This window comes from Lissotriton vulgaris, chromosome 2_1, assembly GCF_964263255.1.
Source record: "Lissotriton vulgaris chromosome 2_1, aLisVul1.2, whole genome shotgun sequence".
Lineage (NCBI taxonomy): Eukaryota > Metazoa > Chordata > Amphibia > Caudata > Salamandridae > Lissotriton > Lissotriton vulgaris.
The window spans coordinates 1766610370-1766636859 of record NC_141687.1 but is presented as its reverse complement, the minus strand read 5'-3'; the positions used below and the strand labels follow the sequence as shown (position 1 = coordinate 1766636859).

The 26490-nt window shown below is 45.6% G+C and overlaps 1 protein-coding gene across 1 annotated transcript in view; it reads right to left on the bottom strand.

The window, feature by feature from the left end:
- LRP5 (LDL receptor related protein 5) overlaps positions 1-26490 on the bottom strand; it is a 367294-nt gene that overhangs the window by 87793 nt on the left and 253011 nt on the right. The window contains exon 8 of the mRNA XM_086957825.1: positions 1900-2116. Coding sequence (XP_086813951.1) covers positions 1900-2116 — 217 coding nt within the window. The remainder of the gene's footprint in view (positions 1-1899; positions 2117-26490) is intronic.

Sequence of the window (26490 nt, the reverse complement as noted above, 5' to 3'; positions counted from 1 at the left end):
TACTTCTACACACCTATGACGCACTGGGAGCACATGTGTTTTGTTAACACTTACACCCATTAGCTGGGCACAGGCTGTACAAAATTTGGGGAAAAGTAATATGGTAGCGACCTCCTACTATGTAAACTATAAAACAAACTAGTACACTCATTGTATGATGTCATCAGTTATGCCATAAATGATGCCATAGAGCATGTCATGAGTGGCATACTATGTAAGGTCTTAAGCAGTGCATGGCAGGGGTGCAAGTTATACTTAGATTTGCTAACTACAACTGGTGAACTTCTGTGTTCCTTTTAGTTCAAAACAATAATGTTGTCACTGACAATATACTACCCACAGGACGAGACAAACCGCCACTGTATTCAGATTCAGACACATCAAAGTAAAGATGCCCCTGGGACATAGTCCTTAGCATCATTTGTTTTCTTCATTGCAGCAATAGTGTCCATCACAATCTTGTATTTTCTCCTGATCAAAATCATCTGCGCGATTTCTTACTCTCTTGGGAGGAGGAGCTGGAGATGTGGGAGGAGATGGAGATCAGAAAGGAGGAGAAGAAGAAGGTGACGTAGGAGAAATAGGACTTCCCTTCCTGGTATACCTTCCTATCAGAGGCAAAAACACACACCTTACAAGCACAAATCAAGTTCAAATGCAGCACAGACCATCTAAATTACCAATTTGGTAACCAATCACCGTAAATAGTAAAAAAGTGGCAGCAAGAAGATGCACTCTTCTATGACAGTGAAAGTCTGCGTATACGAAGAAAACAAGCTGCGCATGCGTAGACCGGAATGTAGGGCGTACATGAACAAAGTGGCCGATTGGCACACAATAATGCATCTACTGAAAGCAGATACATACTTTACTGGACCATCCCTAAACTCCAGATTCCACATGAAATGGTGAGTAAAGGGCTCCTTCGAGCTGGGAATCAGTTCTTAAAACGTCCCTTGCTCGTGCTCCCTCAATGCTCTAGAATTTCTCCTAGCCCAGAAGGAGAGGAACACCATGAAAGAAAAAACTTCAGGCCCAACCTTAAGATCAGCATTCCTTGTCCTAGTTTCTCAATAAAGAAAATAAACAGGGAATGCTATGGTTATACAGCGACCAGCGGGGGCGGGGTTTCAGTTAGCATTCCTGTTTTTTGCTGTCTACAAAGGCAGGAATTACCTCACATTGTTATGACTGGAACAAAGACGAGGGACGTGGAGCCAATGGTAATTTTGTTTTGCTATTCTTCCTCCTGAGTTATGATTTTTAGACAGCTTTTTCCCTAGTGTGGCACACAACATTAGTCAGAAGCACCTTATTTCAAGTTACAAACGTACTCGTCTGTTATGCATTCAGTGTTTGGTATCTATGCATATTATTATTATTTTTAATTACAAGTACTTGCTGTTTTGTGGTATAAAGAAATAGCATTCTTAGGTATTTTGGCAGGCTCTTAAGAACTGGAATATTTTAGTTTACCATCACAACTGCATGCAAAATATATATAATTCCAGCCCATATATTTGATAAGTGCTTTAAAATGCACAGCCTCACCTGAATTTTTCTAAACCTTTTAGGGCAGTGAACGGTGTTGGTCAACACCAAACTCTCCTGGGGAGAGTTGAGCTTATGTTTCGCTTGCTCACTGAAATGTAGGCTGGTATAAAATGTGTTGCTAAGGTTGTTTTCGATCCCAACCCTTCTTTTAAATATAAAAAAAAAAATAACATGACTCTATTACATTATTGACTTAAAAGTTTCCTACTATTCTGGTAGTAGCACTATGCAAAGAAGAGGATCAGCTCACTAGAAAAATGTTTTTTAAAAGTCTAATTTTTCACACTGTGTATAAACTCAAAAAAGTGGGAGTACCCTAGAAAGACGGATTTCGAAAGTGCTTACCAACTGTGGTGGTGACACTGGCTGCTTTAAGACCCATTAAGTCTGGCAACTGGTCAATGATGATTTCTCGGCTAGCCGTCACCTTGTGAACTCTTTCGATGCTTCTTCTCTGCCAGTCGGTCCAGTAGATGTAATCTCCAAGCAGCGTGAATCCAAATATATGGGGCAACTTGTCTTCGAGAAGGGTGTGTCTCATTGTTCCATCAACATTTATAACCTAGGAAAGAAGAAACAAGAACTGAAAGGCGGCTCTAAAAAATGTACAGAATCTGGCCTTCAGTGTAAGAGATGCAGTCTAAGAGGAGTTCAATGCCCCGAAATCTTTTCAACACTTGGGTGACACTGCAACTTACTTCATTGAAAAGCAACATACAAAATAAATACAAAAAAAACATTTTGTCTTAATATAACGCAAACTTCACAATATAACGAACACTGGTGCCGAAGCAATACAGTGGTAGAAGCAAACTGGTCCTTCCTATGGATCAGAGCCTCTCAAGTGGCAAAATTGAGTGTTTGGATGGCGTTTTTCAGGGTGTATATATATATATTTGAAGAGACTGTATGGTAGCACTCAGACACGGTAGCATCAGCATTTATGGTAATCGGGTGCAATGTAACAGCAAGGCCTCAGTGAATTCTGCTGTTATAAGACACTGACTGGATTTCCTTCCAAAACTATGCCGACATTCAATTCCAGCATGCATGTGACTTGGAGATGGAGCCTTGGAGAACTGTGAGCGAGTAAAGTCTTTATGAGGGTAAAACAGACTTATTATTGATTGACCCTGTTGAAAAGGATCCACCTTTTCCTCTCCCATACCCACCACTACAACTGAATATTTCCGAATTCTACAAACATGTGTGAACTTGTAATATGTGGCATTTACCATAGATGATAATTAGAAATGTTGATGCACTGTAAACAACAAGTTTTCCTGCTACTTGATTTATAGATACTTATTTTAGAAATCTCAAAAAAATTCAAAGTTGAGACGCCAAAATAGGATTGAAAACCTACGTTCTCCAGGACAACTGTAGATCCCTCCTGAAAGCACATCAGCATATACAGCCACAAGAACAATTTACTTACCTTCTGCAACTTTCTCTCTGGTGGACACTTTATTCAACGCAGATTTCTCACTGCTCTCCCATCTCCCCATTATGTGGTGTGGTCTTCTTAGGTGGCACTGTGTAGCTAATCGCAGGCTTGGTTCAACGCCCAGAAGTGACGGAGCGGAACTTCATATAAGCCCTATCCCAGTGCGTCTGGTTCCTGCTGGACTCCTTCGGTGCCCTCAGAAGTGGGGGGAAAAAGAGATCCCTTCACGAAACAGTGAGATAAGAAGGCAGAGAGGAATCTGCAGATAGAGCATCCACCAGAAAGACCGTTACTGAAGAAAATTGACTACTTTTTCTGATGAATACTTCTAACTGCTGTATCCTCATCTTTAGAATAGATCCCAATGCAATTCCTACTAGTCTGTGTAGTGATATCAGAGTAGAAAATCTTGCATGACCGCACGGGCGAAACACCCTTCCTGTTGGACCTTGTGGTCGAGGCAGTAATGCTTTGTGAACCTGTGCACTGGCACCCACGTAGAGTCATAACAGATGTCAAGAACAGGCACTCCGCGTGCCAACATATTGGTGGCAGCATTAGCCTCGGAGCAATGTGGTAATTGGTCAGTGCACAGCAGATCGCCATGCAGAAGACCATCTACCTAGACAGAGTCCTTTTTGCAAACTCTTTCTCTTCCCAGAGAACCCCACAAAAATTTGATCATCCAACCGATGGTCCTTGGTACAACACGTTTACAAGTGTAAAGCTCTTTTGGGATCCAACCAATGGAGCCTTTCTTCCAATTTTGAGAGGCGAGGTGGGACAAAGAACACTGGGAGAGTGATGGATTGGCCAAGGTGTTAAAGGAGTCATTAGTCCTCAGTACCAGGGTGCCCAGAATGAAGGTGGTGTATTGCAGATGTGCCAGCAGAGGTTGGAGTTCACTGATGCAATGAGCTGCAATGAGGACGACTGTATTTAAGTTCAGACGAAGCAACGAGCAGCTGTGCAAAGGGAGTGCACAGGAGGAACGTCAAAACCAAATTAAGTTCCCAGAGTGGCATCACAAATCGTTTGAGAGGCAACATATGTGTTTACATTTCATTAACTGCTGCCCAGATGATTTAAACAAGGACGGCTGGTCGAGCAAATGGAAAAAGGCCAAAAGGGCTGACAAATACCCTTTAAAAGTGCCCACTGCAAGGCTTTGTTGGGCCAAAAACAGTACAAACAATAAAATATCCAACAGTTTGGCTTGTAAGGGGTCTGTCTTGCTGTCTCCACAACAAGCCACAAATTCGTCCCAGCGCTCAGTATAATTGGATTTTATAGACGGACTCCTGCAAACAAGGATGACATCCACAACCTCAAGTCATAGATCAAATGCAGTCTACTGCTACAGCTCTATCTCCTACGTGGAGGTATATTTTGCTCATGTTTGCGTGCATAACCCTATCTTGCTGCTGCAGCCGGAAATCCTACAAGAGATGGAACCTGATTGCAGGAAAGACATCCTGCCCAGAAGTTCTGGGTACCATACACTCTTGGACCACTAGGATGAATTAGGACTGGTCACTCCTAATCTCTTCAGAACTTGGGGGAGTAGAGGTGGGAAGGCATACAACTGTCCTGTGCTCCAGGACAATGCACCTCCTAGCAAGAGTTTTTGCTGTAACTCCCTCACGCAAAAGCTTTGACACGGTCTATTCGCAACAGTGGTGAAAAGATCCAGCTAGGGTTCTCCCCACTGTTGGAAGATGCCCAGCACCATCTCGGGATGCAGACATCATTTGTGATCTGCATAGTGCCTCCGGGGACGATTGTCTGTCCAGGTTTTCAAGGTTCTTATCAGGTGGTCCTATAGCATGGATATGCCCTGATGCTACAGCCAACCCAGAGGCACAGAGCCTCTTGCCACAGGACCTAGGACTGTGCTGCATATTGCATTATATGGCAGTGGTGTTGTCTGTGAGATATCTTTCAGCCTCCCCTTGATGGACAGCAGGAAGGTGTTAAGCTCAAACAAATGGCCCACAACTCCAACAGATCGATACAGAGCTGCGTTTCCGCAAATACTACAGTCCTCTGAAATCTACCTCTCAAATCCAACAGTAACACATTTGTCAACACCAACAGCTTTGGGTAAAGAAGTGTCTGTCACTGGTCCAATTACGATCGAGTTGCCACCACTGCAGATCGTGTGCAGTCACCTCTGAAACCTGGATGGCAGCTGCTAGACTGCCTTAGTGCTGTGCCCACTGAGACTTGAGATCCCACTGCAGACCCGCAAACGTCACCTGAAGCAGTCTGCAAGCAGGCCAAGAAGCCTCAGAATTGCTCGAACCGAAATCCAGGACAGAGGCTGAAACATCTAGATAAGAGACTGAACGTCCTGGATCTTGTAGCAAAGGAGAGAAAGCCATGAACTGCACTGTGTCAAAGATGGCTCATAAAAAAGGAAGCCTTCATGAAGGAGTCTGGCGCGATTTCTGCTCGTTGATCGTGAACCACACCTATGTAAGGAGGTTGTCTGTTGTCTGGAGGTGGACTACAAGTGACTTTGGAGAGCTCGCATTCAAAATCCATTCAATGAGTTATGGCAACACTGGTATCCTCAAACTTCATGGACAGGCAGCGACTACCACGATCACTTTTATTAACACCCGAAAGGCACTGGTTAGACTGAAGGGGAGCACGGCAAACTGAAAATGCTACCTTGAACTGCAGGTAATATCTGGGGGACTGCATGACTGGTATATAAAAAAACGTTTTACAGATCTAAGGCCAGCATCCTGTCACCTGGATACAGGTTAAGGAAAATTGAGTCAGTGTGAGCATTTTTTTATTTTTCCTTATGTGGGTAGGTATCCAGAGAGTGAAAATCTAAGCAAGGCCAAAGCTTTCCATCCTCCTTTAGCACAAGGAAATTGCAAGAGTCCTTACTTCCGGGTCCAGAAGCCTTTTGATGGCTGCTTTGGAGAGTAAAGCTTGTACCTCCTGCATTAGAACGGACGGGTGCCTATATAAGATTCTTTCTGCTGCGGGAGGGAGGTGTGCTGGGGTAAAAAGAAACATTAGGACATAACTATGCTGTACGATCTAGATGATTCATATCTTGGTTATGATGAATCGCCACCCTGGGAGAAATTACTGGATGCAGCCTTCCACTGGGTGGTTGTGTGCTGCTAATGGCAAGCGGAAGTGGCTTGGAGTCTGATGCAGGAAGGGGACTGGTATGGCTGAGGCTCAGAATGTCCCATGCGCTGCATGCCAGATCCATGCCCCTGGGCGCAAAAGAACTGCAGTGACTGCAGAGGGGCTTGGGTAGACTGGCCCTGCCTTGGAATTACATGAACTGGTGAGAAAACTGCCTGGAAGAGGGCCAAAAGAACCAGAGAGCATTCTGTGGCCCACTTCTGTTTCTACATCAGAATCAGCTTTTTCATCCAACAATCGTGAACCACTGAAAGGCATATCAATTAGGGAGGTCTATACGTCTCTTGAGAATCCTGTGGATAGCATCCATGCATGGCAAGTGGTAGGAAACGATTTGGGGTTCATCTTGGTGGAGGAAGCCTGGACTGCTAGGCTCTCATGAGTAGAAATGTGTGTAAGCAAATTAGGGTCACCAGGAGAAGTCTATGGTATCTGCCAATCGGTCTATTTACTGGCAGCAGTGCTTAATTTGTGCTTGTGCTTTCCGGTGCTCAGCACCTGCACTCAATTGCCAGCACCGGGGCTTATGACTGCCTGCCACATAGTAGTGGTGTCTGCCAATTTAGGTACGAGCACAACGACTTCTGTTTATTATTTCAATTTGATTTTCCAATTATTAGTATTTGCCTCCAAATCCATTCTTATAGCTTTGGAGGCCTGTAATAGGAGGAACTGTCATACTTTTAAGGGTGTGATGATTAGTAGTGTGTTGGTGCTATCATTGGCAGTGCTGCCAGGGGCAACGTATGATGCAAGCTTTAGTGTCCTCCTGTCGAGGGCCCCAGCACTACGTTTTTTTTTTTTTATTTTTTTTTTACAAATTAAGCACTGACCTGCAGGCGCAAATGGCCTAATAGGATGTCAGTAAGTACTTTGTCGAATGGAAGCAAGGGCCCAGATGAGGCAGGCACTGGTTGCAAAAAGTATGTGAGGACATTTGACTTGATCTTAACTAGCCTCCTATAAGTACAAGTAAAGACTCATCATCATACTTGTGGGGATCATCCCCATTCCCAACATCCTTATCTCTGGGTGGTGGAACATCTGGTCATAGTCCGAGCTAAAAAGACAGTGGAGCCTCTGAGGGAACCTCTGCAGTAGTGGAAGCTCAGACTCCGGTTGTATGGGGACTGAGTGTGCTGCAGCAAATTTGTTGCCTGACCTCGTTTGGGACCAAGCAGCCGCAGGTTCAGGGACAGACATCAGTCAGTATTGGATCCTCCTCCGGCAGCACCAGTACTGATGTTGATGAAGAAGGGACCAAAGCAGGTGTCTGAGCTGGGGTGGAAGTCTGCATCAGAAGTAAACCAGTGAGGGGTTCAGAAGGCACAGAGAATTGATCCACCACAAATCTGACAGAGCCCCAGCGGATCCTCGGGGTCCAAAGCCGTGTTAGAGGGAGCCAGAAGAGTGCCAAAGATAAGCAGCATTGCCTCTTTAAAAGCCTCAACCTGCTGCGGTATTGCCGATCTCAAACACCAAAGACAAATCATGTATCCATGACTGACATCTGTTTTCTGCAGTCACAGTTTGAAGCCCGTAGATTTAGAAGGGGACATAGCTCCCTTGCTCACTGGATTTTATTTTGGGAGCCGTTAAAGGAGCAAAGAAAGTGGGAGCGAAGAAAGTGGGAGCGTAGCTCCAGATCCACGTTCAAGGTGTGGAAAGAAAAGCAACCAACATCAGCACAGATGGATGCCGCTTATTATATGCAGCTCTGCTCAGTCTCTTCTGTGGATGGAACGAAGCCTGGGTGGAGCTGCACCGTGCCAGCTATTGACGTGAAGGAGTACTGCTATGAAATGTTTCTAGATTTGGTCTGGCACCTGAGGAATAAGGTAAAGGTGAGGAATCTGTGTGTAGAAGTATTGAGACACTCTCACACTCTCTCTCTCTCTCTCTCTCTTTCTCGAGCGAACTTTTCACTTTCTTCATGAACATAAAAGGAGACTGGAAGGTCATTACATATGGTATGTGCATGAACGAAAGATTGTGACCATCTACACGTGATATCTTTACTCTAAACACTTCCAGGGAATGCTTCCTCCATGAATGCAACCCTGGTTAGAATTTAATATTTAAGAAAACTCGTAAGGTCGTTTGATATCCAAACATAAGTGGTTTTCCATGTCAGTTTTTAACACAACTGAACATTTCAGACACAACTATGTCTAGTGCAGGAGTGCACTGTTCGAAATTGCTCAGGTGCGAAATTTTACCCACTCATTTATATCATTTATCTTAATCTAAAAGTGTTAATTTGAACATTCATTGATTTGTATTAGACCATCATTACTCTGATGAACAACAGAAATAATCGCAATAATTAAAGTTCATTGATTGTTTACTATATTGATTTTCAAAAATGCATAGTTTTTTCAGCCTTCCTTCGCAAACATATTAACAATTGGTTTTCATTGAAAATATTATTCACTTATTCCTGACAAATGCCGAACTAATGCAAATACAAATAAGAAATTCCATTAGAACTTGCGATGACTCCCAATGCATTTCGATGCCTAAGCATCTTCGTCAGGGGAAATGCTGTATAAGAAAAAAGTAACACTGTATACATACTTCTGAAATATTGTCATCAAACCTAAATTTGTGCTCATGCACTACACAATAAGTTAACACACAACCTGTTTACTCATGCAGATGCATTATCTCACTTTATCCAAGCATGCCAGCTGTCCAAGCAATAAAATGATAATTCCTACTGTGGTGTGCCCTATACATGCCACCAAGTTTAGTCTAGTGCACACAACGTCTGTGTCACGTGAACAAGTGACGTGTGAAAAAATGTAAAATAAACGTACCCTCCACACGGGCACTGTGTCACCTAACTCAAATTCCGCTAATAAACGACTGTTCCTAAAAACAAAAGGAACTAACATAAATATGCCAGTACTAAATATCAAGTGTCTCTAATCACCCTGTGCAGACCAGCTACTTACTTCCTGCTGTCACTACGAAACACTCGAAGGACTTGTATCATTTTGCGCTGGACACGATTAGAAGCATTTATAATATTAAAATATTTTTAAACCAAATCATACGCTTTGGAGTATCGTTGAAGCATTACGATAATGAATGGAGGTAGCGAGAAAGGGGGCGGGGACACCAGTCCGTTGTTGTTGTCGGGCGTTAGTAAATAACGTCCCGGCATGCCGTGCCGATGCTCGGCGTTTTTTCACAAACTCGGACAGACGATGTAGACAGTGTTCACGAATCGGCAAGAAGATTAAGGTAGTGTACGGGGCGAGTACAAATACGGTATCAGATTGTGATGTTTTCAAAAAACAAGGACATGTAAAAACATATGGAGTAAGGGTTGTTCTTGTCCCTTAGGCGGAGCAGCAGTGAAACAGAAGTTTCGAGTGTTTCGTAGTGACAGCAGGAAGTAAGTAGCTGGTCTGCACAGGGTGATTAGAGACACTTGATATTTAGTACTGGCATATTTATGTTAGTTCCTTTTGTTTTTAGGAACAGTTGTTTATTAGCGGAATTTGAGTTAGGTGACACAGTGCCCGTGTGGAGGGTATGTTTATTTTACATTTTTTCACACATGTCACTTGTTCACGTGACACAGACGTTGGGTGCACTAGACTAAACTTGGTGGCATGTATAGGGCACACCACAGTAGGAATTATCATTTTATTGCTTGGACAGCTGGCATGCTTGGATAAAGTGAGATAATGCATCTGCATGAGTAAACAGGTTGTGTGTTCACTTATTGTGTAGTGCATGAGCACAAATTGAGGTTTGAGGACAATATTTCAGAAATATGTATACAGTGTTACTTTTTTCTTATACAGCATTTCCCCTGACGAAGATGCTTAGGCATCAAAATGCATTGGGAGTCGTCGCAAGTTCTGATGGAATTTCTTATTTGTATTTGCATTAGTTCGCCATTTGTCAGGAATAAGTGAATAATATTTTCAATGAAAGCCAATTGTTAATATGTTTGCGAAGGAAGGCCGAAAAAACTATGCATTTTTGAAAATCAATATAGTAAACAATCAATGAACTTTAATTATTGTGATTATTTCTGTGTTCATCAGAGTAATGATGGTCTAATACAAATCAATGAATGTTCAAATTAACACTTTTAGATTAAGATAAATGATATAAATGAGTGGGTAAAATTTCGCACCTGAGCAATTTCAAACAGTGCACTCCTGCACTAGACATAGTTGTGTCTCAGTGTTCAGTTAATTTAGAGACCTGACAGGGGTCAGTCAGGTAGCAGGTCTGCACCGATTTTTTTAAATTGAAGTAAGGTTCAAAAGTAGTGGTGTGCAGGTTACACACAAATCTTGAGTTTTTAACACAACTCACCCCCGTGATGGTAGGCAATTCAAGCGTCCTTGGGTTGAGTTCAAATGCAGTATTTTTGCTAATGTGTCACTTTAATGTTCCAACCAAAGAAGCATTATCAAGTGTACAGCCCAGGACAGTCCTTAAAACACTGCCTCAGTCAGACTGAGGGGGTGAGAATCTGTCTAAACAGTTTCATGTACTCATGAAATGGTCCAGGGGTATTCATATACTTTCTCAGGTACATACTGCAGTCACACGTTACCGAGCCCTGGCCTACTCTGTGGTGTAATGCAGAGTTTCTCAACACGGCCTTTAAGCCTTTTACTTTTTTTTCTTTAGATTTGGGGACATCAATAAAAACTCTTACACACGTTAAGTTTTGATCAGTTCACATTAATGCAAAACATGCCAGATATGAAGGCGGTTTTATAAACGGCAACCAATTGTCTCTGACGCCTTATTACCTTGTGATGGGAAGTTACATTCTTCGCCGTTCAGTGTAGGTCTAGCGCTATGCCAATTTTCTGCGTTAAAATTAAGAGCGTGCTGAGGTGAGTGGAAAATGTAAGTTGTGTAAAGTACGATATTATCTACAAGAGGTAGAGGACTTCCAAAGAAAATGGAAACGGGGGCTCATGAAACAGTCACGGCGCTTAAAAACCGTGTAAAAGATTGACAGGTCACATAGTATGTACTACGTCACGTATGTCGCATATGAGCGAGTATGCCTGGGTATTTTAGAAGGCCCTCGTCATGGAGTGTTAAACTGTAGTGCTTGCGACCTAAACTGAGCATGCGCTGCTTTCTGGTCGTCATGCATTGTGAAGAGGAGCAGAAGGTTTTTTATATTTCTGCTATTCTAAAACACATGAAAGGTGCATCCTCGCGTCACAGAGACATAGCCGTCAGCAGTGCATCAGCTTTTTATTTTTTATCAACGAAACCGTTGGGAGGTTTGGGGTGCCTTTTTCCTGCGAGAATCAGGGTCTATGGCACCATATTTAAGCAGTTAGGCTAGTTTGCGACACGCTTGCACCTGCTAAAATACTATTGATGTGCGAAGCCTAAGAACAAACAAACAAAATACAGGCCGCACCAAGGCGTCACGAATGAGTAAAGTGCACATGGCACAAATCCATCAAATAAAAAAAATTCAAAAAAGAAATAAATGTAGACACTCTCCTCTTACCAAAGTTATAATCCTAATCAGCAATATTATTAACATCAAGTACAACAAAATAGATCTGCTGCTTTTCTTGCAGAGGCCGCCGCACCCGCCCGAAGGGTGGGGGAGGCTCGAAGGCCGGCGCCATAACCCTCGTGGTGCCACCAGCGGGGGTAAACTGGTTCTGGGCGCTTCGATGCACACAGGAACCAGCGGAAGCGGGGTGCGCACCAGCCACCCGACCGGAAGTGACCTGTTGACCTGAGCGCCCCCAAAGGGCGCCCAATGGTCAACCTGGCTTTGTTTGCACCCCCCAATCAGGGGGACTCACCTGAGACCTGCATGGAGGGCTCAGGAGGATTTAAGCGACGCCGCCCTCCCAGCAGAAGCACATCGCATTCGAGAAGCTGGGAGAACGGCGCAACAGCAACAACGACTGAAGAGGAAGAGAGGCGACGCGGCGAAGGACGAAGAGGAAGACGGCAAGGCTCCAGTGAAGATCAAGGTCGTCATCACCGAGGACGCCTTACGGAGCGCGGCGCGCCGTGCCAGCTCCCCCGAAGCAGCAGCAGGTAAAAACCGCAACAAGCTCAGAGCCCGGGATAAGCACACGCAGCTAGCTGTGCCTCCAGTTGACGGCCTGACGCAGACGCGGGAAACCAAGAAGCCACACACCAGTGCGCAGGGACTCACGACATGTCGGAGGGCCAGCCTGACGAGATGGCAGAGGTGCTGTTGAAGATCCGAGAGTTATCGGCCATCCACGGCGACGACTGGCTTCACCCCCACCTGGGCAAAGGGAAAGAGAACAGACCGGTAGAACAGGCGGACGAAGAGCCAGGGCCTTCCGCACCCAAGAAGTTGAAAAACACGCCGATGAAGAGAACATCGAAGAGGAACCCTCCGAGGAAAGTGCGGCAGAAACCCCTCCCGCCGAGACCAGAGGGCGGCGACCAGAGCGAGACCACCGACCAAAAGAAAAAGGGTGAGCATATTAGCAACATCGTAAGGGAATGTCTAAAATCGCTGGCGCCGGGGCTGCTTAATGGCACAGGGCAGGGGGTACCAGGGCCTAGGGAACAGCGCGCGGAGGAAGCGGCGGGTCTCACGTGGCATATGGTCGACCCGGGGTGGGCCCGTCAGACAAGAGTGCAAGAACAGGTAAGATTGTCCAGCCAGGGGGAACAAATCTCCCCACTACCCGGGTGGGGTTACGGCCCCGTTTCGGGAAGCCCGCCTCCGAGTGGGGTAGTCAACGATCATTACATCAGGCCATCCCCTGGTCCGGTGTCCCTGACTACCAAAGCCACCGGCTTGGCTTGTCTCATCCCCCTAGCGGTAAAAGAGAGGATATGGCGCAAAGAATTCATTGACATATTTTCGCTGCTCGAAATACAGCTAGAGGGACTTGATCTAACCACGTGCGACAGAAAGGAAGAGGACAGGAGAGAAAGGCGTGGGGCCAGAAAGGAGCGCAGTTTCGACAATTGGTTAGATGCCTTTAGAATCATGGCGTGCATTATAGTGGAAAGGTTCCCCCATTGCGCGGCTGACTTGTGGCTTTACGAGGCCAATATCCACCTAGCACAGAGGCAGTTCCCGGGGGATGCCTGGTTAGAATACGACAAAGGGTTTAGATTAAAAATGCAGAGGCACCCCGAAATGGAGTGGAATGAGGAGGATGTCTCGGGTTTCATCCACAAGATGCTCACAGCCAAAGATGTTAGGGCCTGGGCGGGAAAAAGCGACCATCCCTTTCGGAGCTCCTACCAAAAGGGGAAGAGCGGTTCTTATCAAAGGCGGTCGAACGGGAGATCGTACTCCCCAACCGCAACCAAGGCGATCTGTTGGAGATACGAGGCGGGGGACTGCTCATGGGGCTCGTCGTGTAAGTTTCAACACGCATGCGCCAGCTGCGGGGGCAAGCACGCCACCGTTGCGTGCAAAGGTTCCAAGCATGAAGCGAAAAGAGAGAAAAGAGAAAAGAGCAAGAAGCGGTAGCCCCAACACAGGGAAAAGGGGGGGACTGGTGGACATTTGTAGTCGCCAGCTGGCCAGGTCCCCCATTGTTACGCAACAGCTGCGCAGATTAACAAACAAATACCCGAACAAAGCGGAGGCCAGATCACTGGTAGAGGGCTTCGAGCAAGGCTTTGTCATTCCATTCCAGGGCCCGCTCCCCTCGGCGGGAGCGAGTAACCTGAAGTCGGCAAGCCAACACCCCGAAGGGGTGAGCGCCAAGATAGAGAAAGAGTTGAAACTGGGTAGAGTTGAGGGCCCCCTCCCAAAAGAATTGCATGAGGGCATAGTCATCTCCCCGCTAGGCGTGGTCCCCAAGAAGGAACCAGGTCAATTCAGGCTGATACACCACCTATCGTTTCCGGAAGGTTCCTCCGTGAACGACGGTATCGACCCCGAAGCTTGCTCAGTGAGTTATGCGTCAGTCGACGACGCTATCGAGCTGGTTAAGGCGACAGGCAGAGGGGCCCTCATGGCGAAGGCCGATATTGAATCTGCGTTCCGACTATTGCCGGTCCACCCCTCCAGCTTCCATTTATTGGGTTTTCCAATGGGGCGAGGACGTGTTTATTGACAAAGCCATGCCCATGGGATGCGCAATTTCATGCGCATACTTTGAGCAGTTCGCCACTTTCTTAGAATGGGCGCTGCATGACCGGCACCAGGAAGGTGGAAAACTGCACTACCTAGACGATTTCCTATTCACAGGCCCGGCAGGGTCCTCAGTGTGCGCAAGCTCATTGGCAGCCTTCGAGGAGCTAGCTAAGTCCCTAGGGGTCCCCCTCGCAAAAGAGAAAACTACAGGCCCGACCACAAGTCTCACGTTCCTGGGCATAGAATTGGACTCTATAGCGGGAACGGTCAGGCTGCCTCCCGACAAGGTGAAAGAATTTCGCGAGGAAGTATCGAAGCTACGGGGTCGGAGCAAGGCCACCCTGAGGGAAATCCAACGAGTGATAGGGAGACTTAACTTCGCGGCTCGGGTTATCCCGCCCGCCAGGGTATTCTCAAGACGCCTAACGGGGCTAACGGCCGGCGTCACCCACAAACACCACCACATCAGGCTGAGCGCAGGCGTGAAACAGGACCTGCAGGTGTGGGATGAGTTCCTACAAGATTTCAACGGGGTGCTGATCTGGAGGGCAGGTTGGGTAACGGCCGAACAGATAGCTCTTTACACAGACGCGGCCGGGAGCCTTGGCTTCGGCGCGGTCCTGGGAAACAGTTGGTGCGCCAGCCAGTGGCCGGATGAATGGCATGCGCAGGGGCTCACCAGGAACATCACGTTTCTCGAGCTGTTCCCGATCATTGTGGCTCTGACCATATGGAGCGAGAAAATAAAAAACCTGAAACTCACGCTTTGGTCAGATAACATGGGAGTAGTACAGGCCATTAACAGAGGCGCAGCGAGATGCCCGGACATGCTGAGGCTAATGCGACGGTTAATTAAATTACAGCTGGAAGGGAACCTGGAGCTGAAAGCACGCCACGTGCCAGGAGCAGAGAACTCAGCAGCAGACGCGCTCTCACGGGCCCAAATGAAACGTTTCAGAGAACTGGTGCCCGGGGCGGACAAGGAGATGACCCCCTTTCCATTGTCCCTTTGGGACCTGGGGGAGTAGACTTATCATGGCTAATAGGGCAATCACTTACCGCAGAGGCCAACAGAAGGTACAAGACATACGCGGGCACGGTAATGAGAGTGGGGGGCCTAAGATCGCTGGAAGACAGGGCAAAAACTCGCACAGCAGTCGAGAAATTCGTCCAATGGGCATTTGAGTCGAGAAAAACGAGATCGTGGGCCCAGGCGCATTTGTCCGCCATCGCCCATTTTGCCAGGCTTTACACAGGCGAGGACCCCACCACCTCGGCCTATCTAAAGACGGCCTTAAAAGGCTGGAGGAGGGTTGAAGGTAGAAAGAAGGATGACAGGCGTCCCATCGATTTTGCCAAACTGGGCCAGCTCCTTGGAGCCCTCACGGGCTTAATATCGGATAAATATGAGCTGCTGCTGTTTAGGGCGGCCTTCACGACGGCTTTCTTCGGAGCATTCCGTATCAGCGAGCTGGTAGCCCCCAGCAAATCGGGCCCAGCGCAGCGATGCCTGCAGGCAAGAGACATTAAACCAATGGAGAGGGCAGTCGAATTAACGTTGAGACAGTCCAAAACGGACAGGGCAAGGAGGGGGACGACGATACGTCTCCATTGCATCCCAGAGTCGGGGCTCTGTGCGGTATGCTGGTTATTTAAGTACATGGGGGCTCGACCAGCTGGTGAGGGCCCTCTCTTCATACATAAGGACGGGAGGAACCTGAGTAAGTTCCAGTTTACAGCCATAATGCGCCAAGGCTTGGGTAAAGCCGGGTATTGCGCGGCATCGTTTGCCTCTCACTCCTTCAGGATCGGCGCAGCGACCTCGGCAGCGCAGCATGGCATGCCAGAGGACAGGATCCAGGCAGTGGGCAGATGGCGCTCCAGGGCGTACAAGTCGTACATACGCCCTCACCTCATATAAAAAAAAAAAATAAAAAAAAAAAGAAAAGAGAGAGAAAGCCACGGAGGGGGGAGGGAACGAGAGGGATTCGCCTTGGGATGCCGCACGGCAGGGTGACAGCACCCCCCCTCCCTCTCCTAAATGCACACGGTGCGCAGATAAGCCACCTAACAGAATGCTTTCTCTCGACAGGGGGACGCCCGCAGCTGGTCTGGGTGGTGGGGCACTCATTCGTGTCCCGGATGGAGTCTTGGTGGCGGCAGGGGGGCCGCAGCATAAACAGGCCCAAAGCGACGTACATCCGGTGGATAGGGCAGCCAGGTATGAGATGGGAGCAGCTACTGCTGACGCTGGACGGCCTCATGGCAGAGTCGGCCTGGTTGCCCGACGTCCTGATCATCCACCTTGGGGGCAACGACCTGACCCGGCTAGGGCGAAAAGCAGTCGGGCAAGCCATCCAAAGGGATCTCACCAAGACGGCAGCGTGGCTAGGACCCATGACGGTAGTCTGGTCCGAAATGATCAGCAGGAAACATTGGAGAGGGGCCGATTCCAACAAGGCCGTCGACAACGCAAGAAGGAAACTAAATGTGGCAATGCACAAGTTTTGCCTCGCCAATGGCCTGGAATCAATTCGGCACGGCCTCATCCACCCGGGCCGCCCGGAGCTCTATGGGCAAGACGGGGTACACCTATCCGAGAGGGGGATGAAGGTGTTTTGGGATAACTTGTGGGGTGCAATGTCACTCGCAGGTTGCATATAAAAAAAAAAAAAAAAAAAAAAGGGAAAAGAGATGGTGAAAGGTGGGAGCCACGAACCAGGTGCAGGGGGGGAGCCGCAGTGAGACGTGGGCCTCCCTGCGGCGTGGCGGAAATCCTACACTGGTTGGCTAAGAAAACACACCGGCGGGCAGTGTGTAAGAGGATGGCCACTCACTTTTGAATGCCGCACGGCAGGGTGACGTGGCGGCATAAAGGAGGGGAGTAACAGGAGGAGACGGCACTCGCGGCCCAGACCCGGCCGGACGGCAGGGCGCAATTTGGTAGCGAGCTGGGGACCTAACTCCCGACTGGAAAGCTCCCCTCCGCAACACGCAAAGGGCGTGGTCAACCAACCACTGGAGCACCAATAGACTGGCAACAAACTGGTTTGGGTACAAGCCCCATTTTCGAACTAAGGAGGGCACAAAGAGACTGACACCCGCTATCACAAGAGGGTGTCATAATGTGTAATATGCCAAATATGATTGATAATTATGATTGACGAGTAATGTTCGCAAAATGGAATATTGCTTGAAACCAGTTTGTGTTATTAATATGTCTTTGGTTATTAATAAACTGCGGCCAACAACGACCACTAATGATACCAGGTTTTGTTGGCTGACATTATTTCCCACCTTTGGCAACAGCAGAATGCGGGGGCCGGTAAGTATGGAGACTGGGGTCTCCGCTGAATAGGCACATGCGAGGGTTATTGCAGAGGCCGCCGCACCCGCCCGAAGGGTGGGGGAGGCTCGAAGGCCGGCGCCATAACCCTCGTGGTGCCACCAGCGGGGGTAAACTGGTTCTGGGCGCTTCGATGCGCATAGGAACCAGCGGAAGCGGGGTGCGCACCAGCCACCCGACCGGAAGTGACCTGTTGACCTGAGCGCCCCCAAAGGGCGCCCAATGGTCAACCTGGCTTTGTTTGAACCCCCCAATCAGGGGGACTCACCTGAGACCTGCATGGAGGGCTCAGGAGGATTTAAGCGACGCCGCCCTCCCAGCAGAAGCACATCGCATTCGAGGAGCTGGGAGAACGGCGCGACAGCAACAACGACTGAAGCCCACCCACCCACACCTAAGGAACAGCAAAAGTCGCAGTGCTGGATAAGGGAAAGGGTGTTAGCGGAAATCCTACACTGGTTGGCTAAGAAAACACACCGGCGGGCGGTGTGTAAGAGGATGGCCACTCACTTTTGAATGCCGCACGGCAGGGTGACGTGGCGGCATAAAGGAGGGGAGTAACAGGAGGAGACGGCACTCGCGGCCCAGACCCGGCCGGACGGCAGGGCGCAATTTGGTAGCGAGCTGGGGACCTAACTCCCGACTGGAAAGCTCCCCTCCGCAACACGCAAAGGGCGTGGTCAACCAACCACTGGAGCACCAATAGACTGGCAACAAACTGGTTTGGGTACAAGCCCCATTTTCGAACTAAGGAGGGCACAAAGAGACTGACACCCGCTATCACAAGAGGGTGTCATAATGTGTAATATGCCAATTATGATTGATAATTATGATTGATGAGTAATGTTCGCAAAATGGAAGATTGCTTGAAACCAGTTTGTGTTATTAATATGTCTTTGGTTATTAATAAACTGCGGCCAACAACGACCACTAATGATACCAGGTTTTGTTGGCTGACATTATTTCCCACCTTTGGCAACAGCAGAATGCGGGGGCCGGTAAGTATGGAGACTGGGGTCTCCGCTGAATAGGCACATGCGAGGGTTATGTATACTGACTGTGGCAAACAAAAAGAGGTTCGGAGGATTGCCATTAAACGCACTGACCTTTAAATCGCAATCAGAGGCTTAGACTGAAGACTACTGCCTATAAATTCGCATTATGTTCCGGTTTTCCTTTGCTTCTCGCATTCAGCTCGAGTTCATTTCTTTGTACGTGCTAGAAATCGTGAGCTTGTAACTCCCCAAGCTCACACAAGGACGGCGTTGACAGGCTTTAAAAATGACTTTCAGGAAGTAGCTTGTGTTTTACAGTTAAACACAATGCATATGTTGCACGCCCATACATTTGGCTTGTAATACAGTTGGGTCTCAACGCCTTGAATATGAAGTAGCAACAAGCGCGATATGCACGCTCCGTGTGTTTATTTCGGCCGCTAGAAAGGTCCTGTGATGGAAAACAAGATGTCAGCAGCGACGGCCACTTGGTTGTTAAACGGTCTCCATGACGTCAACGCCAGGAGACCCAGGCTGTTCTGCAGTCATGCTCTCGAACGACGACTGGAAAGGTCTGTCGGAGCCCCCTCCGGGTAAGTCCTCAAACAAGAGGCTATCAGTTCCGCCGACCAGTGCTGCTCACAGTAAAAGGTGACTGGCAGTCCCTCCAGAGGACAGGTACAATTCTCTGAGTCCAGACCCTTGGGCAGAAGAGCACTGCCCCCTGCTGCATGTGCTCGGACATCGGGACTCCATCCAGACCTGGATGTTCATTTGGGTAACCATGATGAAACGTGTGTATTCCTTTAACCAGGGTGCTGCTTCTGGAAAATGCTCTGGTGTGAGACTGCACTAACAGCACCAGACTCATGAAAGAGCTGGGCGGCCCTTACAGTTACCTCACCAATATTCAGCCCGCTCACTATACTTGAAAGGAAAATGTAGTCATAGCAAATAAAAAAGTACAAATTTCCCCATCTCTCTAATATATATATATATATATATATATATATATATATATATATATATATATATATATATATATATATATATATATATATATATATATATATAATCTATATCACTCACAATAGTTGTCCCCCCTGCAACTTCCAGGCCAGTTCTTCTGAAATAAAAAATATTGCGACTACTTGCGGGATTCGGCTGCCTCTGAGTGCGTCCTTGCAGGGGGGGACACTTGATGTGATATATATATATATATATATATATATATATTTATATATATCAAAACAAGGAACGGCTCCTGCCGAGATACTGGGACCCAATGAGGGGTGGCGTACACTCCGGCGGAGCGTGCCGGTAATCAGTTATCCAAATCCTTTTGCAAAATCACAAGTACGCTCTCAGGAAACTGAGTCACAAACCACGAATGCTGGAACACAGGTTTATTCCACACAACGCGTTTCGCCTTGCAAATCAAGCCGCAAGGCGAAACGCGTTGTGTGGAATAAACCTGTGTTCCAGCATTCGTGGTTTGTGACTCCGTTTCCTGAGAGCGTACTTGTGATTTTGCAAAAGGATTTGGATATATATATATATAAAACCTACTGCAGGCAATGCAATATTGCACGCGACTAGCGCGCATCCACAACATCTTATAGCCAGCATCCCCTACGGGGAAATTCTCAGGCTCAAACGAATATGCAGTACACCAGAAGACTTTGAAAGATGTCAAGCTGAATCTCTAGAGCGCATGAGAAGGAGAGGCTATCCAGATAAGATCTTAACAGAAGCTATAACTAAAGTCGCCACCAGACCGAGAGCATCTTTGTTACCCCCAAAAATACCAGAAAGTAATGACAAGGTGGGCGGTGAGGAGACACCTAGACTAATTACTACATATAGTGCCCAGGAACGCAAAATCAGAGCCATTATAAACAAGAACTGGCCCATTGTGCTCACCAATGGCATACTGAATGTTAAATTGTCAGACAAACCCAATATCACATTTAGAAAGTCGGCATCCATGGGAACACATCTGTCCAAACCTAAAATTGAGAATGTTTCCAAAAAGAACTGGTTACCTACGAAACAGGGCTTCTTGAAATGCACCACCTGTCGTGCCTGTAAAATTGGTAGGAACACCACCAAGTACAGTACTCCATTCAGGGACAGGGAACTTGACATCACTGGGAAATACGACTGTCGAACTGATTATGCAGTTTATGTTCTCACATGCACCTGTGGGCTTAGATATGTGGGAAGTACGAAGCTCCAGGTGCATGTGAGAATACTGCAACATATCAGAGCCATTATTAATTGCGACCCGGCATATCCGGTCGCCAGACACTTCAAAACATTCCACAACAAAAACATTGATTATTGGTCCTATTTTGTAATAGACTCTGTTCCATTGCCACGCAGAGGGGGCAATAGGGATAAGCAGTAGAGACAGCTGGAAACTAGGTACATCTTAAATTTGGATAGTAAAAGTCCAAATGGCCTCAACGCCACGGAGGATATGCACACCTTTCTATGATATTGCTGGTTCATTTTTTGATTATTTATCAATTTAGACATTATTTGACCTCAATAGTTATTTATTTCTTTGCTCTTGCAGGCTTGCAATGAGTGAATTTTGATATTTACTGCCTTTTCAGTAATCATATTTTCATACCCAGGCTTGGGTATTGTTAATGTCTCCGTGGGGGTCCACATTGGAGCCTCTTTGGCGTTCAAGTAAACTTATTGGTTTTTTTTAGTAAGTTCTTTCACTTCTGTTTTACACCTTTATTTTTGCACCAGTAGCACTTAACAAGGCCAATCCATTATGAACTCATTTATATTACTCACATTAACTTAGTATTCTTAGCTTCAACAACATGGTATGACTTTGATGTTTTTAGCATGGACAGACGAGATTCAGGATATTCTAGCATTTATGCAGACACCCTCAATTGATAAAGCTTATTACCTTTATTAATAGATTATATCACTCTGGAATCAATCTGCCATTCATGTAAATATAGGAATTTAAATAGTATATATTTATATTTATTGCTAATTTTTTGCACAAACATTTATTGCAATATTTGCACTACCGTGTGTCATATTGTTGCTGCTAAAACATGTTTTATTGTGGTGTACTTTTTCATCTGCTCATCACAAACTTTGCAATTTGTCTATTAGGCATTTATGCTGCTATTTTAGAACAATTCTGGTAATTGTTGACGACTTATTACCTTTGGGTTTGTCCCTATGCATTTAAGCTGTCATATAAGGTGTTTTATGCATTAAGCTGATGAGCGTGTTTAACACTGACTTTTGTGTATAACCATGAATTCTTTGGATTTGCGTGTTATAATGATTAAGTATGTTTTCACTTTTTATGTGATAGAAAAAAATGGAGAAAAGAGAAAAAAAGCATTTAAATACCTGCTGTTGCACTGCTGACCTGTCATGTGATCAAGGGTACTTGTTACCCGAAACGCGTCATGCTGAGCACTAAGGGATAATAAATCTCTCCTGCCTACATTTCATGCTGTTGGTGGTTCGTTGTTCTGATTTTGCCCTCGAGGAGAGAACAGAAGTGTCTGTGTATATATATATATATATATATATATATATATATATATATATATATATATATATATATATATATATATATATATATCTTGAGCAATTCCTCAAACCTCCAGGTAGCGTGGCGAAAGAAGAGTCGGACCCCACGGCTTCAGGCAAGATGTTTTTTATTGACCTTTCAAGCGACGCGTTTCGAGTATCAAGTACTATTGATCACACACACACACACACACACACACACATATATATATATATATATATATATATAATCTATATCTATCTATTTATCTATCTATTCACTGAAAAAACCATAGGTTTCAGCCACGTTATAGTTAGGAATTAGCATTTAAAAAACCTTAGAAATTCACTGAACCATAGGTTTCACACATGTTACAGTTAGCTGGACATTTCACTCATACAAAACCATTGAAATACCCCCGTTATAGTTAGTTCAGCTAATTATAACTTGTGCACCCGCAAGTGATGTCAAAGACCATGTCATGAGTGATGTAATATGTGACGTCATCAGCAGTGCATTGCAGGCGCGCGAGTTATAGTACACACACACACACACACACACATTTCCAAAACCTTGTTGTGCTAGAAGGATGTTCAAGGCTTGCTTAATGGTGCAGTTGGTCAGTACAGTTCAGAAAGGTTTACCTGCCGAGCCCAGAGCATGCTTGGAAGTCCAAAACTGCATTTACAAAGAAATTGTCTAATCAGACATTCTGTGGCATGTGGCTGCTTTTGAAAGCTTTTGGGAAGTACAATATTGTTGTCCTGACATTATTGCAAACGTCTTGAAACCTTCTTGGGGTCTTGATGGAACAAGCCTCTAGATCACAGTATCATTCTTGTCCTCACTGCCTCTCTCTGGTCTCAGGGTCTACTGTCCTTTGGGCCTCCTGCCTCCGCAAGGAGTTTGGATGAATGAATAAAAGGGGAGGCTTTGTAGCTAGATGACCGCAGACATAGTTCAAATGTATCACCAGCAACATTTTGCTCCGTCATGTGTAAATATTACATTAACATTGAGCTTAGGCCAATTCACAAATCTCTTGCAGCTCCAAGGGACCTATGGATGAAGGTGCAAACCATAAACCTCAGTAATGGAGCACCTAATTGCACACAGTTGCCAAAATAGGGACGGGTGGATAGCAGACCTTCAGCTCAGCATACTCATTATGCTGGCATTGTGTCTTGCCCCTCAAGGGGACATGGGTCAAAATTCCACAAGGAATGTCAAATCGTGAAAATGATGTTGGGGACAGCAAGGTGGGTCCATGGCACAGTCTCCTCCTGATGGAAGACCTGCAACCGCACAGAGTAATCCGACATATTTTGAGAGTTTACACTTTGTGGAGAAAAAGTCCCAATTCTCAGTACACAAAATGGTTACCAACTACACTATGAAGGCTGTAACCATTAGGAAACGTCCATAGCACTGGTTTTGTAAAAACAAAGTCTTTTGTGCCACAGGCTCTAGATGCGAGGCATAGGAACCTCTTTTCTGACTCAAGTCGAACTTTAAGGTTACAATCTTTAATCTCTGTACCTCGCTCGTCCTCATTTTTCTCTAATCCAACACTTTCTTTGCAGTATCTTTTATCGAATGTCTCATCAAATCAGCGTTCACAACAGCTCTCCGTTACTACTATATACAGGTGTCTCTGGGCACACAGAAACACAGTCTTTGGACTCCCTAGTCACTTTGTAAGTTTTAGTCTATTGATAAGCCAAGTTCAACAGCAAAAAAAGGTTGCGTTATAAACATGGGCAAGTTTAGTGAAATAGCTTCTTCACTCATTTGTGGTAATTTCTGCAGTGATTGGAACCATAGGTCACCATACTGCTGTGCCCCCTGGGAGACCTACATCTAGTAGAGTGCTCACCCTCAGGATTTGGCACAGGCAGATGTAACTCCCCATAGGGCAACTCCAGAAATGAATGTTGTGGCAGAAATTACCCCCTTTCAGGGAAGTTCTACAATTATTCATGACATGATACTATGAACAAAATATGTATTCTCTTTGTATTTATAATGACCAGAATTGAGCTGCAGAACAATACATTACAATAATTTAATATGTTACAGCAAATATTCAAAATATTAAAAACATAAAAGTTATAAACCTACGACAGTTCTAGAATCAGGAAAGTATATGAAACTGATTGCATCCGTTATAGGCCTCAGGAAGGGTGTTCTTAAATGGTGTAACAGCACAGAAAGGACACATGTACTGTGGCTTGCTTTTGGCGAACTGCCCAGGTGACATGTCACATCTGGGAGCCAGACTGCGCAGACTTTCTAACATTGTTGGCGATAGACCAGCACTTTTCTATGCATTACCATCTAGACAGACAAATAAGGGAAATAAGCCCATGCCAATCTAAGACCACTTAATTAGATTGGTGAGAACGTCATTGCCAGCTGTGTGATAGAATCACACCCACTGTAATCTCTACCAGATTAAAATACATATGCACACTGCACTATTGCGTAGTCTAAACTGTGCGCCAAAGGTTAGGTGATAGTTCTAATTTAATAGTTAGCCTTTGACTATCAAGAACAATGAATTTGAGACATTGCACTTAAATCCATCAAATTATCAACATAACAGATTAGCAATAAAGGACGACTATCTAAAGAATGCGCCCAGTTACGTAGTTCGACAAAGCGTTATGGGGGAATCAGCAATATATAAAGCACAAGGGAAAGGAAGCAAGAACACAGCCTTGCTTTAGTGCGTTAGTAACACAGATAGTGATGAACTTACTTTTTGCTCCAGTCCAACGCCAAGTGTTGAAACTGAGGGAAATGAGTATATTCAACAGTCCATTCAGAACGCCCCAATCTGACTAAATGTGATAGAGAAGGCCATAACGTTTTGTAGTGGACAAACTGATTGTGAGCTCTCTGAACCTACCCAGTTATGCGAAGATGAAATATTTTTCAAAAACCAAAGCGGACAACTGTTTGAAAACACATCTTCCATAACCTGCTGTCCTACCATTGGATAAACATGTGCAACGACCGCAAACAGAATTACGGAACTGATAAACCTGAAACTTGACAAGATTTGTATGAGGAGACCTATTCTTCATTTTGCACCTCTGTTTACCATGAAAGGGCAACCAGACAATACAGAACTCATTCTCAAAAACATTAGCATCAAAAGGTTAGAATAAATAAGCTTTTCATAATGAAACATCTTTCACCTCTTTAACCACATGGCTGCTGGGCGTTTTCCCCCCCCTGTGCTGGAAAATGCCATTTTAGTGGCACCATGACGAGCTCAGCTCGTCATCAGCACACGACACCCGTGGGTGATGACGAGCTGAGCTCGTCATCAGCATCGAAAGGGTTTAAATCCCATTTGCCCTGGATTTCAACAAGGCTCAATACAAATGTTGATACCTTTAAACACGATTCGGAAATGGTCATATTACCTGCCATGTTTCTTCTTCACAAGTATGCCCTGGAATCTGATTAGCTGGTATTGGCTAGAAGTGATCCCCAGTTTGATAGGATTGAGGTCCTGCCACTCTATTTCTGTTCCATGACTGATTAGTAAAATTTTATCTGAATCCAGTCACTGGCCAGCAACCACCTTCACGAACAGAATTACCTCTGATGGATAAGCCAGGCCAGCACAGGTCTAAAATATGCCCTTCCTACTTTTTCAATTAAAGCTCAGAATGCCGAATACCCCATCTGAGGACAAAATGATTGTGAGCTCTAAGAATTTGAAAGGGATTCTGTAGCTTTTAAAACTCGATCAAGATGCCGTTTATTTTTGATTTATTTTAAAAGTTTTATATAGCGCTAGCTTGACCCGTAGGTATCAGAGCGCTTTACATACACACTGTAAAAAAAAACAGAAGGACATTACATTACAAAGTAGGCCCGCAGTAAGATAACAAACCAGAGATAAAAAAAATACAGCAGCAGAAATGAAATTAACAGTGCATCCGAGGGGGAGAGAACAGTAGAAAAGAAAAGGTGATTAAAATAGTCCGGTCACCAACTATCCTTGAATGTCAAGAGAGAGCGGTAGATTTCCCAGACAGACAAAATGTCGAGTTAATTCCCACAAAGAGACATCAGTATAGTACTGTGTGCCAAACCTCTGTAGCTCCATGACTTTGCAATGTTCACAAGCAATTCACGAAAAAGACAACTGCATGAAAGAATTTAAATTCCACGGCAAATTCTTTAAGAATCTGAACATACAACTAACGCATGATAAAGAATGGTATCTGAGTACAACTAATTAATAGGTAGTGGCACAACATGCACAGAGTATTACGCTTCAGATAAAAG